At 36.2% G+C, this 17424-nt stretch overlaps 1 protein-coding gene across 3 annotated transcripts in view; it reads left to right on the top strand.

Annotated features, from left to right (window-relative positions):
* The window catches only part of PDS5B (PDS5 cohesin associated factor B), a 100485-nt gene that overhangs the window by 62702 nt on the left and 20359 nt on the right, over positions 1-17424 (top strand). For all 3 annotated transcript variants that reach the window (XM_014889782.2, XM_014889779.2, XM_014889781.2), the window contains exons 20-25: positions 377-500; positions 1283-1441; positions 2212-2280; positions 4309-4445; positions 8873-8996; positions 14121-14325. In XM_014889782.2, coding sequence (XP_014745268.1) covers positions 377-500; positions 1283-1441; positions 2212-2280; positions 4309-4445; positions 8873-8996; positions 14121-14325 — 818 coding nt within the window. The remainder of the gene's footprint in view (positions 1-376; positions 501-1282; positions 1442-2211; positions 2281-4308; positions 4446-8872; positions 8997-14120; positions 14326-17424) is intronic.

A 17424-nucleotide genomic window follows, 5' to 3' on the forward strand; every position in this document is an offset into this window, starting at 1 on the left:
AGAATTACTTCTTCTTTCCTAGATTATATTTTTATATATATTTATACACAGTGTAAAAACATTCCTTGAAATTTAATGGTGATATGTAGGCAAAAATATTTCCAAAAGAACATTCAGTATCTAGGCAGATATAAATGCCTTTTTTATCAATAAAAAATTGGGGATTTTTGCTTTCAGGTTATATAAATAACTTTTTTATTTTTTTTTAAGAAGTTACCCAAGCAAAAGCAATTAGTGCTTTTGCAGAAGTGTTATGTTTTTTTTATATGCATATCTGTATTTCTGCACTAGTTTGATATTTTGAAAGATTTTCAATTTGTGAAATTACTTATCTCTTGGTCTGTTTGTCTATTTGTTTTGTTACACAACTGTTTAGTGCTTTGCTTCCAGTATTGCATCATAAAGCTAAAAAGGGACCCCCTCGTCAAGCCAAGTATGCTATTCACTGCATCCATGCAATATTTTCCAGCAAAGAAACGCAGTTTGCACAGATATTTGAGGTAACATTAGATATCTAACTTACTTTTATTGACTTTTTAAAAATTTTTTTAAGTATTGAACATGTAAACTAAGGGATGTAGTTGCAAGTTGTAGCAGATTTTGGAAACGTGTTTTTCCCCTTTCCTTTTGTTCTTACACACTTTTGGCCTGAAGAATGGTAGTAGAGGGTATTCTTGCATCTCGTGGTTCATCATGTTTTAGGTTGCATATTTTAAGAGCTGATAGAGTGAAACCAAGTGTTGGGCTATGTACTAGAACTATGAACTATTTATGGAAAGAGGAACCATATGCTACTCCTTACCCTGGCTGAAAATGGTCAAAAGTATTTAAATGGTTGCAGAAATTATGGAAAACTGAATTGTGGGACAGACTAAATAAATTTTATCGTTTTAACTGCAAATGTACTTTTTAATTAGTGGCCATTAGCCTCTTATCTTGAAAGCTGAATCATAGTCCATTACTGGAATTGCTATTTCAAGATCTAATTCTCCCACAAGAAAATAGGCTTTTAAATCCTTTGTTTCCGAATTGGTCATGCTTGAGCTGTCACTTTTTGAAGTATGCAGAGGTGATAAATATTTTGTGTGTTATCTTGACGTTTTCTCTGACTTGAGGAAGACTTGATGGGTTGGTGAATGTATCTTTAATAGGAATAGCCAATAGTTCTTTTAAAATTGTTTTTCTGAAGTAGACATGGACAACTTGGTACAAAGTCATTCCCATACCCTCAGTAAGACACAGATTATATCAGTAATACCTGAATTTGTTGCCTTTTTTTTAGCCACTGCATAAAAGTCTGGATCCAAGCAATTTTGAGCACCTCATTACACCGTTGGTTACTATTGGTCATATAGCCATGCTTGCACCTGACCAGTTTGCAGCCCCTTTGAAATCTTTGGTTGCTACTTTTATTGTTAAAGATTTGCTAATGAACGATAGGGTGAGTATTTTTAAAACTCTGTATTAAGAGTGTACTTTTCCTGTAGTGTCATACTCAGCAAGTGCTTGGGAAAATATTTGGTATGCTGGTTCTGCCTTTTGTATATGGTTGTATTTTGATTTCTTCATGAAGTTTGGCTCCACTGAAAACCTACAGTACAGGAAAGGAGAGTTCTGCTAATTTGGGAATCTTACAAAAGTGATGAGCTGCATAGCATTTCATCACTCATGACTTGGCTTTGGTTGAAAAGGGGAAAATTATTATGACTTCTCTCTGTTTCTCATCTTGAGTGAGTTGTGATTTTTAGGAAGTATATTGGATTTGAAATGAAAATACACTATTTAAATGGAAGACTGAATTTTAATTTTTTGAACAATTTTGTATTGATTATGAAGTGATTATGAAATAAAAAAATACTCATGCATTTTTAGAAATTGCTTAGGGAAAGATACACTGTCTGAAACAGTAAAATGTGCATGAGGTTCCAATCTACTGGATATGGAAAAACTGGAAGTTATTTTTAAAGCAATGGCTGTTAGGCTCTAAAGGAATAGTTTTCAGGTAACAACAACAACAAGCAGTCGCTTTACTGAATGTAAATTCGCTGATGCTTGGATAGCGAGTTGTGTCACTTCTGTAGTGGTTACTTCTGTAAGATAGGGAAGGCATAAAGCTGACCAGGGAGTGCTGCTGTTCTGAAACAGGAAAGAGGAGGTTACAAATTTCACTGAAGAGTAACAGTAGTGTAACAAATGTAACATTTGGTTTAGCTTCCAGGAAAAAAGACAACAAAACTTTGGGTCCCAGATGAAGAAGTGTCTCCTGAAACCCTTGTTAAAGTAAGTAGCACATACTGTTTTCCTGTCTATTATGTTTATAATACTGAATACGGATTTGCTCTTGGGAACATATTTTTTAATTATTATTTTATGCATAAATTTACATACGTGCTTCATTAAGTTTTTATACAATCTTTATAAGGTTTAGTTTTGTTTTCTGACACTTAACTGTGATGATAACTGGATTACTTAAAGTAAAATTATTTTTTCCCCTTATCTTCAACATAGGAATTAAATACTGTAGAAATTTTGTTAAAAGGATTTCCTTTTTCTCTTGAATATTTATGATATTCCAAGAAACTTTCAGTGTTGTTTTGGAAGAATAAAAAATGGGGTTTGGATTTGTCAGTTTCCTCAAATGAATGAATCTGTTACATTGCTTATTTTTCTATGTATGCAATGTGTATTAGAGAAAAACTTGCATTTAAGAAAAAAATCACTTTGAAGTAGTAGGGGTTTTGTTTTGGTACTTTACTTTAAAATGTCATCTCAAGATTTTCTTACTTTGGAGTACATTTTCTGTACTCTGTAAGAGATACTGGCAGTCAATTTTTCAATTAATTAGAAATAGACTCATGGTGTGGAAAATATATTCTTTATCTATATTTGGTTTTTAAAAGCCCTTCAGAACAGAGATAGAACATACTACAAAAGACAAACATCTCATTCTGAAGGAAGTGAAAGCAAAAAATCTATGTTATATCAGTAGTTTAGTTTCTATTGTCTTTTGGGTAAGGTTTCTATGGTTTTAAAAAGTTCTTTGCCTTCTCTCAAAATTGTTAAACTATTCCTAGTAGACCTCTTTTTCTGCTAGGTTAGTAAATACTTTGGTTTGCAGTTTGGTACAGAACTTGTTACTGGGAAGGCTTGGATTTTTTTGGAGTTGATTTGCTGCTTTTAGTTGTTTGACTACACAAAAGATATTTTTCATATTTGTGTGATTCCATAGTTAGACATACACTCCAAAAACTGTTAAAAGAATGCACTTTTCTTTTACTCTAATGAAGTACTAGTTTTAAATAGATATGATTTCACTTCAGTGATTATACATGTAACTTGAAGTAGTTAATAATAAATTAATAGTAAAACATTAATATTTTTTCTTAAATATTTTAAATCATTTGTGAAGCTGTAATAACTCTCTAAGATGTACTTTTATATTGATAAAACTTCTTATACATTTGGCTATTTAGAAGGGAATTAACCTGCAGAAATTCTTAAGGCAATTTGAAGTTGAAACAAGGCCTGAAAACTGTAAAAAGTGTTTATTTACAAGTGAAAGCAGGTTATTGTGAAAATTGATTTGCAAATTTAATTAGCATTTATTTAAGCCTAAACTTAATGTATGTTGTAGACCATGCCATTAGTTTATAAATTATTTTTCTGTGATAGTGTAGTTTTCTTCACTCCGGCTTTACACGCCTCTTTTTCCTTTTGTAACGTTATTATATATCTAATGGGCATCTTAAAACTAGCAAGTTGAAAGTGGGAAGGACTGCTGAAAAGTAAATTTTAGTATTGTCCAGCCTAGTTCAATCCCTGTATGGTTCATGCACTGGACTTTTTGATCCTTGTGGGTTCTTCCAACTCAGAATATTCTGTGAATTATAGGAATATATAAAGATAAAAATGTGTTCTGCTTTTTGATCCAGTAACATTTTCTTAGTAAGTATTGATTATTTAGCCTATTTCACAATATTTAATGGCTATAAGCTCAATTCAGAAAATGTTTTCAAAGGACAAAATGTGATTGCTTATATAAGAAGCAGCTCCAACTTTAACTAAATGTATAATTTTTATTTGCTGTAATACATGCTTGAGACTTTCAGTGAAAAGTTGCTGTCTAGTGAGAATATGCCTAATTATCTTTCAGTATTAAATGACGTTTAACAGTCCTGACAGACTTATGTTTGTACCAGCAAAAAGCACTTGGGAAAAAATACTGTGTGATTAAAATAAGGATTATTTTTAAATTGAGGCTTGTGATATGATTCGACTTTTTGGTATCAATTTTTTTTTTTTTTTCAGATTCAGGCTATCAAGATGATGGTTCGGTGGTTGCTAGGTATGAAGAACAACCACAGCAAGTCAGGAACATCTACTCTGAGATTGCTAACAACGATATTACACAGTGATGGAGATTTAACAGAGCAGGGGAAAATAAGGTATGTAACAGATGGTAATGTTTTCATGTCTGTGATGATGGAGTGGGGGGGAGACTGTTAGACTGCTTAACAATTTATACATCTTATTTCATAAGATGTGATGGTGAGCTTGGCTGGTTCCTACATAAGCTTGCTGAGTCTCAGGTTTTGTAACACTGTACACACAACTGAATTTTAGATTTTATATTCTTGCTTTTATTTATCTCTTCAAGAGGCTATTGCTCATATTAAGCTATGCAACTTCTTCTTTCCCACTGAAAATTGGTTTTAATTTTTTATGCAGCTTGCTGTTCGTGGTGTACCAATTGCTGTGTATGCCAAATGCCAATGGGTGGGCTTTCTAATAAAGAATAATAGTGTGTTGTATAAACCAGGTGGAAATACTTAGTACACAAGACGCTTCTGCTTGGAGGCAGGCTAATCCCTTGAGGTCTCGAAAACTAAAAGCAAGAAGGAAATGTGTAAACAGGATTAAGTCTCAATAAATAATTTACCTTTTAGGTGATTGTTAGACAACTTGTTTTTCTGCATATCTTCTTAATCCTCTATGGTAGGAAAAGTGACAAGTTGTCAGCTACTATTGCTTGTCAAACATTGAAAATTTATGTCTACAAAAGCCATTAAGGGCATGGGTAGATTGTGCCAGTATGTTTAGAAAGGTTCTGATTTTCGGGTAGAGTTAATGTTACACAGTCGTTATGCAGATAAACCTGTATTGTGTGTGCAAAATTGCAAATCTGAGAGCTATCTAGTGATTATATTTGTAGCAACTGTGTAATCTGTCCTAAAGTTCATTGTAAATAATTGTTTAATAGTTTTAAATTCTGTAATCTGACCATTGGTAGCAGTTGCCAGGGAGTTGAGTGGCAGTAATTTAGCTTTTCAGCAGGACTACTTGGAGCACATAGTTGTGTTATGCAGTAGTTAGTGAATAGCTTGGTTCTCTAGACCCTATATATTTTCATGCTTGGAATAATGATTTCTTACTGTGCATGTTTTAGAAATTTTGATTTTCCCACTTATTTTCTACTCAAAAGTAATAGTAGAAACTTTATATAATGATGTGATCAGTTCTTCATTTTCAATCAAGTTAATGGAAGGCTAGGGCTCCCTATCCTTCCAGGGTAGGGAGAATGCTGCAGTGGCATGTGATGTTGCTGTTCAGGTAACCCTTCAACCCCTGAGCTTGGAGCTCTGCCTGGGGATGGATGTTGAGCCAGCAGAGAGCTTATGGGTTAGGATTGAAGAGCAGACTGCTCTGGGTAACATCATGGTGAGTGTCTGCTGTGGGACTCCTGATCAGGATGAGGAAATGGATGAGGCCTTGAAACAACTGAAAACAATTTCATGTATGCAGTCTTTGGCCCTCATGGAGAAATTCAATCTCTCCAATATCTGCTGGAAGAGCAACACTGCAGTGCATAACAATCCAGGGTAGCATCAATGCCAACTTTTTGACACAACTGGTAGAGGACCCAATGAGGAGAGGCTCACTGCTGGACCTCATACAAGCCAACAAGGAGAGGCTTGCTGGCAATGTGAAGATTGAAGGCAGCCTTGGCTATAATGACCCTAATGGTGGAGCTCAAAATCCTGGATGCAAGAAGGGGGTCAGAAGGCAAGATTGGACTGGACTTCTGGAGAACAGTCTTGGGTCCCTATGAGAATGTGCTTGTAGGGTCCCATTGGATAAGGCCTGGAGGGAAGAGGGGCCTAAGAAAGCTAGTTACCTAGTATTCAAAAATCACCTCTCAGTGCTCAAGAGTGGTCACAGCAGGTCAGACGGATATTTCAGCGAACTGTGCCTGGGATGAGCAAAATGCTCCTGGCAAAATTTAAACACAAAAATTGAGATTGAGAGCAGCTCTGCAGAGTACTACTTGGGGACACTGGTGGATGAAAGGGTGGACATGAGCCAGCAATGTGTGCTTACATCCCAGAACGCCAACTGTGTCCTGGGCTGTTTCAAAAGATGCATGGCTAGAGGTCGAGGGATTTGATTCTGCCTCTTTAGCTCACCCTAGGGGGAGACCCTATGCAAAGTACTGCATCCAGCTCTGGGGTTCTCAGCACAGGAAATACATGGACCTAGAGGAGCATGCTCAGAGAAGGGTCACAAAAACAATCAGAGGGCTGAAGCATTTTATGAGGAAAGGCTCAGTGAGTTGGAGTTGTTCAGCCTGGAGAAGAGAAGGGTTTGGGGAGACCTTATTGTGACCTGTCAGTGCTTAAAGGGAGCCTGTAGATAAAGGAAGAAATCTTTTTATGGTGAGGGTGATTAAACACTGAAACAGGGTACCCAGGGAGGATAGCTGCCCCATCCCTGGAAATATTCAAGGTCAGGTTGGACAGGCCTCCCAAGTACCTGCTCATTGCAGGAGGTTGGACTAGATGAGTTTTAACAATCCCTTCTGGCCCCAACTATTCTTTGGTTGTATGAGGTATACAGAAGGAAGAAGTAGAGATGGGTGATCTGGCAGGAGTACAGAGAACACCATCTGAGATATAGTTAGGAAAGCCAAATCCCAACTGGGATAAAATCTAGTGAGAAGTGGCAAAGGCAACCAGAAGAGCTTCTTTAAGTAAGTGACAAAAGGAAGACTAGGGAAAATGCACACCCACTGCTGAATGAGGCAAGAGCCCTGTTGACAGGACAGGTAGTAATTATTTTGTGATTCTCACTATTGCTTTTCAGGAAAGCTCCAAAGTGGTAGAAGGGCCAGTCCATTGTCTCTGTGTGAGCTATCCTGCCTACATTAACAATTACTCTCAAAACCTGAAGCAGAGGAGATAATATTTCAGGCCCGTTAGTTCTGCATGGAACTTGCTGACACTTCCTGACCTTTGTTCTTCACCCATTGAGTGCAATAAGGATATCTTCTTTCTGGCAATGCTTACTTTGTCCCTTCTGTGCAAACCTGATACTGCTCCTTCTGACTTGGAGTAGGCTTTGAAAAGAGTAAAATTGTCCATTCAGTACAGAACATAACCTTTTTAGACTACACTTAATATGAGGTCATTGTATATGAGTCAGTTTTAGTTCATGGCTTGCACTTGTGTTTTAAAAAATGTTTAATAATTTGCTAAAGATAATTAAATTAAGTGAAAGTGGCAGGGCTCAGGAGCCTTAGATGCTGTTGAGGCCATCAGTAATATTGTAATCTTTGGTGTTATTGCCCTCATCAGCCCTCATCTGCCCCTCTGCCTTTTGAAATCTACATAACTCTACCTTTCAGTGACAGTGTAAGGGAAATTTTTTTTTTTTACTTCAAAACATGGTTCAGCCTGGAGTGTCAGGTGAAAGCCAGGTCCCACTTGGATAACAAATCCCTTCTGTTGTTCATTCTTCATACTTTGAAGTAGTAGGATTGAAGACTTTCTTAAATTGCTTTTAAATCAGCAACTGATTTCTTTGAGATGTTAGCATGTGTAGGTTAAATTCACCAGTCTTGTAATTTTTACAATCAAATTTTATCAATAAATATTATCTCAACTGTCCTTTCCATGTCTTTGTTTTTAATTTTATAAGTCATAAACAGTCCTACAAAATTCAAGATGATACAGTTTTTCTGTTTATGGCTAGTAGAACGGTAGTTTGAATCTTGCATGTCTTTGTAGTAGGATTTTGATTTTAGTCTATACTAAGCATAAAATAAGACTTTTTCAGTATCAGAAGATACTAGCAGTTGCTGAAAATGTTGATATTAGATATGAAGTTGAATTGAGATTTTCTTGAAATACTTTCTGCATTTTTTCTTTAACTAATGCGCACCAAGAGAAAATATACTAAAAACCTTTTGGAGTTTAGAATGTCATAGTTCTGTGCTGTAGAAAATCTGCCACACATCTGATACACAATGTTTTCAGTGGTTGCATTCAAAAGACATTTTGCTATTGTCTTAAAATAAAATTCACTTAGTCGTGTATTACAGTCTCTAATCTTAATTTATTTTGGCCTGAAGCATGGATCTTGAGCAAGAAAAGTTTTGCACCTTTGGGGACTAGAAATGGGCTGGCTACTTCTTTGGCAGGACTCCTCTGCAGAAGGAGAGCCAGCAAACTGAACAGAAGTATCTTACTGCTAGATGTGGTCTCTGAGGGGCAGTATGGGCTCTCCTGGCTCAATGCACAGCTAGAACTGTTTCACACCTGTGTGGAACTTCTAGGAAATTTGATGGAAGATTTTTATTGCCAGGTTGGGACAAGATAAGGGTAAGTGGGAATAGGCTGTAAAACGTGGTGCCATAAAAATTACTTTGTGTTTGAAATTGTTTCTGCTGGCATGGGGGTGGCTAAGTTCACAGAAACTTCCTTCTTTTTAAGTACTTGTTTTTCAGTGATGCAAACTTATGAGATTTAATTAAAAGTCAAACAATTACATAATTTTTTATGAATTAACCTTCACAATCCATGTGCTTGTTTTTCAGTAAACCTGATATGTCTCGCTTAAGGCTGGCTGCAGGAAATGCTATTGTGAAGTTGGCACAAGAACCTTGTTACCATGAAATCATCACCTTAGAACAATACCAACTGTGTGCACTAGCCATAAATGTAAGGAAATTTATTGCAGGTTATCAGCAGATGTATGAGTATATAGCTGTTTGTTCTCTGTTATGTATATTTCTGGGAATCTGGTTTTATGCAAAATATTCAGCCTTGGCATGAAATTATTCCTCCATTACATAATCCCGAAAACTGTAGTACTGGACTGTCCATTGGGGGAATACTAACTTTGAGTAGTCAAATGTTAGAATACCGATAAACTAAGAAATGCAGTATGTATTTATGTAATACTACAGCTGCATTATAATGTTACTAGAAGTTAAAATGAGATGATCCAAAGTATGTTGAACTGTGGTGAAAACAGTGACTTTAGTTTCTCAGTACTTGGGTAGAATGTATTTGAAATGCAGAGGTCTGCAAAAATAATAGCATAAATAATTAGCATCCTTCAAATATTAGAAGAAATAGGGAGATATTCCTTAGCAGATGCTGGAATTTTCCTCCTTAACTTTTGCCTGTGAGCCCATAGTAAGGAAATAACTCTCAAATTGAAAGTGGAGATAGAGGAATCCTCTCTATTTCTGGCTTGTAGATTTAGCAAATTGTACAGAAATTGATTCATACCCCAAGAGAAAGGTGGCCATGAAGGGACTTCTCTTGGTTCTCTTGTGTAGCAGCTGGTATTCTCCTGGCTTTCCAGAAGTCAAGAAATCCTCTGGAAGGGATCCTGACAAGAAGATATCTGCAGTAATAATGATATGCCATTTTAGACCTTACTTCTTGGGTCCAGATAAAGCTTTAAAAGTTGTGACCCATTTTAAATGTCAGAAGACTTTAAATGAGTGAGTCTCACAATGAGTTTTACAGTTCAAAACAGCATCAGTCGAGAGAAAAATAGGCACTTAATGTAATGACAAATAAGTTCTGTCTCTGCTCTGGAAAGGATACTCAAGCTGGATAATGTCACGCCAAACTAGCCTTGTCAATGTAGTGTTTGCATGTTCTGTTTTCTTGTGAACCCAGTGATCAAAATCTCTTCATTTCTTCAGTCATTTCCCTCCTGTGCCAAATCTTTCTTTATTGCAAATGTTAACCTTGTAGTTCCTATAAGAATTTTGCTTCATTGTTTTGATACTCTTTTCAGTATGTTAAGGTGTAGGCTCTTTGCCCTCCACTGTCTCTCACTTTCATCTCTTATTTTCCAGCTATAACAGTCTTAACTATTAGTTGATATTCTAACAGCTGTGTTGTCACCTTTTTTGTGTCTAATGCTTACTTTCCCTGAATTTTCAAAAGGGAATTTTGAGAGTTAAGATTCAAATTAGAACATGATAGCATTCTCAACATTTATGAACCAGTTAGTATCACATTTTACTGTAGTGTTATAGCATACTTTGGACCAGAAGGAGCCCATGAAGATCATCTCATTAAACTCCCGTGCTGTGGTCAAGGACACATTCCACTAGAACAGGTTGCTCAAAAGCCCCATCCAACCTGGCTCTGAACATCTCCAGTGATGGAGTGTCCACAGGTTCTCTGGGCAACCTGTTCCAGTGTCCTGCCACTCTCGCAGTAAAAAAATCTCATCCATATAGTCAATCTGAACCTCGCCTCTTTCAGTTAAAAACCATTGCTCCAGAGCTGGACCAGACTCCAGGTGGGGGCCCCATGAGAACAGAGTAGATGTCGAGAATCTCCTCTCTACCCTGCTGGCCACTCTCCTTCTGATGCAGCCCAGGACGTGGTTGACTTTCTGGACTGAGCGCTCATGTCCAGTTTTTCATCCACAAGTGACCCCAGTCCTTGTCTGCGGGGCTGCTCTCAATCCATTCATCCCTTAGCCTGTATGGGTAGTGAGGATTGCCTGGAGGCAGGTGCAGGACATTGCATTTGGGGCTCTTGAATCTCCTGATGTTCCCCTGGGCCCAGTCCTCAAGCCTGTCAAGGTTCCTCTGGATGGCAGCCCTTCCCTCCAGTGTATTGACTGCACCACTTGGCTTGGTGTTATCCACAGGCTTGCCGAGGGATGTTCTCAACCCTCCAATCTGTGTAATTAACCAAGATGAACAATGCCAGTCCCAGTATTGCCCCCCCGAGTGCACCAGTTGTTACTGATCTCCATTTGGACATTGATTTTTTTTTTTTTTGACTGCAATCCCTTGGACATGGCCATTCAGCCAGTTTCTTATCAATTGAGTAGTTCATCTCTGAAACCCATATAGCTCCAATTTAGAGACAACAATGTTGTGTATACCTGTGTCAAAGCCCTTATAGAAATCCAGGTAGGTGACATCAATTACTCATCCTTTATCCACTTGCCTGTTCACTTAATTTTAAAAGGTTAGACCAGTCAGGAATGATTTGTCCTTTGTAAAGCTGTGTTGGGTGTCTATAATCCCCGCCCTGTGGATATCCATTTGCTTTTTTATTGCTTCCAGGAGAATCTGTTCTTTTGTAGTATCATTTCTGTCACCTTTCCTTCTTCATTTATTGATACTTTTTTGCTTTTTGTGATTTTCTAAGGTGTTTTCTAGAATTTATATTGTGAGCTTTGTCAGGTCAGGCATTCTGCCTTTCATTTTCACTACAGCTCATAATGGATTTTGAATACTTACTAATAACTTTTCTAGATGTTTTTGAGGCCTTCTCCAATTTCCTTTCTCACTGTCAGTGGAGATGCTCAGATGCAGAGTAGCTGTAATGGCTTTCATGACTTTTTTCACTTAAAAGTGGTACTGTTTTTCGTTTGTTTCTATTTGGATTTATCATGTGCACATATGCATACGAATTTGTTAATGCTTAGTGGTTAGTATTAGAATCCATTTCTTGATGGTAGATACTGATTACTCTAAAAGTTTATTTGTTCTTAACACTTTCAAGTCTAGCAACGAATCAGGTGGCATCAAGGCCAACTCTAGTTTTATGTTATTTAATTCACAGCAAAAATTCTTTAAGTTGACAGATCAGAAAACAGATTAAACAGCAGGAAAAATCTTACTTTTTAAGGCCTGTAATGGTTGCACAGGTTTTGCTGTGGTTCTGTGCTGGCGCTTTTTTTTTCTTCTGATGCTGCTGTTTTGTAATGAGTAATGATTGGAATGCAGAATACATAATTAAATTTTGTCACTAATTGCTGTATGAAAGTGGCACTAGTAAACAGAGGCTTTATGATGATGAAATGCCTATAGTTTTAATAATTTTAAAATAAGTTACATATGTGTCTGGCCGATTTTATAAGCTTACCAGCAGTTGAATTCTTTGATCTCCAGAACAAATTTTGATGTCGGCAGAGCTTCATATTGTAAGAGAGTGAAAAGTAATTGATGATAGTACTTCAGTGTTTAACAAGCTTTAAGATCAGATTTAAGATCTGATAAGCTTTGCTGTTGAAAATGCAGTTTGTTTTTAAAATAAATCTTGTAGATTGCATAAGTTTCATTAAAAAAAAAAATTCCAGAGCTTTTTCAGTTTTCTTTAACTCAAGATGTTATAGTTGATGAATCAGAGCTGTGTCTGAGTGGTACATGATGTTTGGCAAATATGTATTTTTTTCAATGCTTTTAAATTGTGAACTTCTGGTGAATTTGCATTAAATTAAGAGATGTTGATATATAAAGTTGGATTAATTTACGGAGTTTGTGTATGCTGAAAATAGCATACCTTGGTTAAGTTTTGTCCCACTTCTTCCTAGTGAACTAGTATAATTGAGTCGTATTTAAGGTTATTTCCAATATTAAAAGATAAAGAAATTATAATAATTTCAATTTCAACACAATACCATCAGTATCAAACAACTGTATCTCCCTTGTCCTGTGAGACAAAGATGTTTCTCTGCTGAAACACCAACTAGGCATCAGTCTCTTCTGAGCTTCCTAAAGGCTTTAGACTTAGTTGATACTGAGGAGGAACAGGGGGCTCCATCTTAACCTCCTGTGGGGGTGGATTTGCTAAAAGGAGATGTTGAGCAGATCTCATGGTTTGGGTTTATTATGGGCTTGGGTGAGTTCAGCTCAGGCTACAGCAGGTGTTTCAGGCTTTCAGTCCACAGAGGGGAAGTATTGCTTGAAGCACAGAAAGGAGAAAATGGGGCTTGATTGAAAAAAGTTTCTTCTCAACATTTCTGATGGGGACAGAGGGATGATTCTTTTATCTAATAGGTGATCTCTTTCGATGCCATTTGCAAATTTAGCAGAGCCAGTGTTTCTTCCAGTTGGCTGATAACTGGAAACCCTCTTCAGTCCTTCTGACTTCAAAACTGTCATTTGACTAAAATAGCTGCTTACTCCTGCTAACATTTTTTTCTTCATATTTAGAGATAAATCTTTCCTCTTGACCTTTTTTTGGCGGGTTAAGCATGCCAGGCTATTTTGGTGACCTTGTTTACCTTAAGCTTTTCTGTATATTTTCTTCAAAGTCTTTTCTACACGTGTTTCTGTTGAGCTTCCTTGTCCTGTGTTAGTAAATGATTTGTCATGTGTTAAGTGGTATGTGGAGGTTATTTCCATACAAAAAAAAAAAAAAAATTAAAGTACATGCCTTTTCTGGGAACACATTGCTCAATAAACTGTAGAACTACAATTGCTGCCTTCATATTATATTTTACGTTGTGTTGTTTGGCAGTTGTTAGACATAGATAATTCTCTTCCATGGTCATTGTAGTGCATGGTTTCCACAGTATGATGGAAATGCTTGATACTTTCTGGTAATTCTGTTGAATTTTACTCAGTTTTTATGTCAATGTCTTGATGAAAATGTGTGAAATTGTAGCAGTAAAATCAACACTGGTGGTGGCTACTGGTGGCTAAAATGTTTTCATGCAGATCTCTGACTTTGGCTTTACAAAGCAAGTGACCTAACTGTAAACAATTTCAGTAATTCCATGCCTTAGTACTATGCTAAATTAGGCTTTGGGTCCTGAGTTTGATATTTTCCTGCACAATTTTTGAACCTTAGCTCTTCTTCTGAGCTTAAAGGAAGCTTCAGCTGATTAATTAAATTGCTCTGAATTGTCATTAAAGAAAAAAAAGCTTGCAATTCCTATGTTTCAGTGGCTTCAAGGTCTAATTGATTTTAGCATATTTACCTGAGCTTCCATGCTTTATTTTACAGTTTATATTGCTTTAAGAAAAGTTTACTGTTGTCTTTTTTGGTTTTGCCTTTTTTTTTTAATAGGATGAATGTTACCAAGTGAGGCAAATATTTGCTCAGAAACTTCACAAAGGCCTTTCTAGACTACGGCTGCCACTAGAATATATGGCTATTTGTGCATTGTGTGCAAAAGATCCCGTGAAAGAGAGAAGAGCTCATGCTAGGCAGTGCCTTGTGAAGAACATAAATGTCAGAAGGGAATATCTGAAGCAACATGCAGCAGTTAGTGGTAAGAGAATAGAAGTCACTTTTTGCTACAAGTGCTGTAGTTCAAATATAAATGTGAGTAGACTGAAAACATTGATAGTTGTCTGTTTTTATACACAGAACCACTGTAAATTTGGTTTGGAGGTAACCAATGAAAACTGAAAATTTTCAGGTTTTCTGGTTTTCTTTTGTCCAGGTTTTCTTTTGATTTTTTTTTTTTTTTTTTTAACAGGCACTGCTGAGGTCTTTAAAACTGTGCAAATGCTTATGCCTAAATATATTGGAAGTGAAGTAATTTTCCAAGGCAATTATGTGTACTGTTTGAATTTAATAATGTTAATAATGTTCTAAGTGAAGTGACAATGATTAATTTTACTTCAGCAATTACTAATAAGTAACGTTATTACATAAATGCTGTACTAAATAGACTGTCCTTGTACTGCTGTATTGAGTAGCATCTTGTGTTATTCCTGCAAAGGGCTGTATTTGTTGGCATTTCAGGACGAGTTTTTTATGCAGTTCTTTCTTTTCATTGCCAGCAGTCTTATCGTGGGAATGCTTTGGAAGTTATTATGGACTCATGTCAGCTATTTTTCTTTTATTAAATCAGTCCTTTTGACTTAAAGCTACATACATACAGTATTACAATGCTGGTACAGGGTCATAGGGAAAAGTAGACCTTTATGAAGAGCTATAGCATTTTTGAATGAGGTTTTGAAAGTTTTATTTCTTTAAAAGATTACTGATGGTTTGGCCTTTGTGAAATGAAGGAGATTTTTTCATCCTTTTAGCCTAAACCAGACCTGTTTCATGAATCTGGTCTCAGAGATGCTGTCAGACAAGTGACTTCCTTCTGTGTTTGTGAATCACTTTGTATTAGCTATGTCAGTCAGTCTTTCTCAGTCCCCTTAGACTCTGCTCAGAGAATAAGTCTGTAGACAAGTCCTTTCGTGTATCATTAATTACAGGTAAAGAAAAAAGTGGTACTTTTCTGCCACTCAATAACATGTAAAAAAAGAAAAAATAAATTGAACAAACACCTCTAAGTCATTTAAAAACTATTCCTCTTGAAAATTGAAAACTTTTTAGTTATTAAACAGAAAGTATCAGAATTCTCATATGTTTAAAATAGATGCTGCAAAGTTACTATCAAAAATCTGTGGAAGAAATTAAGAGGAGCTAGGTGTATGTGATTTTCTTTATCCAGTAGAACCTCAAAGAGCACCTGATAAATTCTTTTCTTGCTGAAATTAATTGAGTGATGCCTTTTGATTTGATGTATGCTATAATGCATGGGGAACCTGGATTAAATACAGATTGCAGGATTTTTTTTAGGATTACAATCTTAAACTTCATGCCATTCAGATTTACCAGTCTGAGCTTTCACTAAATAAAATGTCTTGAACTGTTTGATCCTAAAATATCCATATTGCAGCAGTTCAGCAAAAGCTGAGTTCTGGAAATTTCGCAATGTTTAAATGTGTATCTCACTCTGCCACTGTCCCTGCTGACTGGGCAGTAACTCAAGGTGGTAATGATGGTAGTACCTCCTTTGGAAATCTTCATCTTTGATTATTCCTATTTATTCCTATTTGTCTGAATCTATGAATGTGTGATTATTTTGTGATCCGTTTTGTATCAAAAACTTCATATGGATGAGGAGGATATCTGTTGGATATTTTGGGGAGATTTCAGTTTTTGTTGAAAATACGGTAAATTTCTGTTCACCCTGCCTGAGGAAAATTTTCTCAGGATTGGTACCGTACAGTAAAGCACCTCTTTTTTTCCACATTGGCCTTTTATAGGCTGACAGGAATTATTCTCAGCCCTCTTAAATTCTCTGTATGCTATTCAGAGTGGAAGCCATTTATTTTGATTGTGTATCTGTTACTAGTTTCATCTGGGTAGAGACGTGTCTTGCATAGGAATTACATTCTCATGATGGGCTTTCGCTTGAAAGTTAGTGAGCAGAAAAGTTACAAAATTAATTTTTTTAACAAGTTTTCTTCCTGAAAGCTCATAAAAGACTCTTAAGAAAGGTTTTGGCACATTGTAGTCTTATGTACTGGTAGGAAAGCCACCCTACCTTTCAGGTAGTGTCTTCTTTCATTAGAGATAAAAGCTGTATTTTTTTTCTATTTTTTTCCCTTCTGTTTTTTGTCATGATAGGGGTTAAATATAATACGTATCAATATTTGTTCTTTTCCTGTTTTGTCTGGAACTAGTTCATTTTATTTTCCAGACCCGGTTGGAATTATTGTTGTGGTTATATGAGAAATTGTCCAAGGCAGGAAGTTACTGAAAAATTGAGTTTATGAGCTCTTGATGAGCATTCTATTGAGGTTGCTAATTAGTACAAATAATAGTGGGTTGGTTTGTCTGGGGCATGTCTAAGGCAAGCCAATTTTGCTGGTGTTCTGAAGTTGTAATTATGTTTTCTTCCTTCCCTGCCGCATCTTTGGTTTTTTGTTTAGTAACGTGAACAGCTGCTGTCTAAAATGCAGGACAGTGCTTGAAAAGAAGTAAGGGATGTTTTAAAAGTTAATAGTGCAGTGTCAGTTGAAGCATACTAAAAACTGCTTTACAAAGTACACTGTATTTCAATTACATAAATATGGCTTGAAATAGACACTGGGTGATTTTATATTTTATATATATTTTATGTAGTCTGTACATTACCCTTATTTATACAGACCTCTAAGAAAGGCATAGGTTAAGACTTGACGTATGCATGACAATTATTTTGTTAGTTTTGTAAAATCTACAATAATGGTGTGTTTTGTTTGATGTGCACAATATTTGTCAATCACATCTCATATGAATCTTATATTGGAGGTAAAACTGTTAGTGCTGTAATGTATTTTTAAATAGTTTTCAAATATTATGAGTGTATACGATGATTTACAGATGTTTGCACTTATTCATAACTGAGTATGGGATAGGTAAAAGCTTATTGGAAGAAAATTTTCAAGACTTGATCATGCACTTACTATTGCAAAATGTGACTTTTCAAAAGCGAAATTTCCCTCTTCCCTTCACATGTACGTTCAAGTCATGTCAGTACTATGATATTGCATTTGCCACAAGCACTAAACATCAGATGCTTGTGCCATAGCAATGT

Source organism: Sturnus vulgaris, chromosome 2 (assembly GCF_052056855.1).
Source record: "Sturnus vulgaris isolate bStuVul1 chromosome 2, bStuVul1.hap1, whole genome shotgun sequence".
NCBI lineage: Eukaryota > Metazoa > Chordata > Aves > Passeriformes > Sturnidae > Sturnus > Sturnus vulgaris.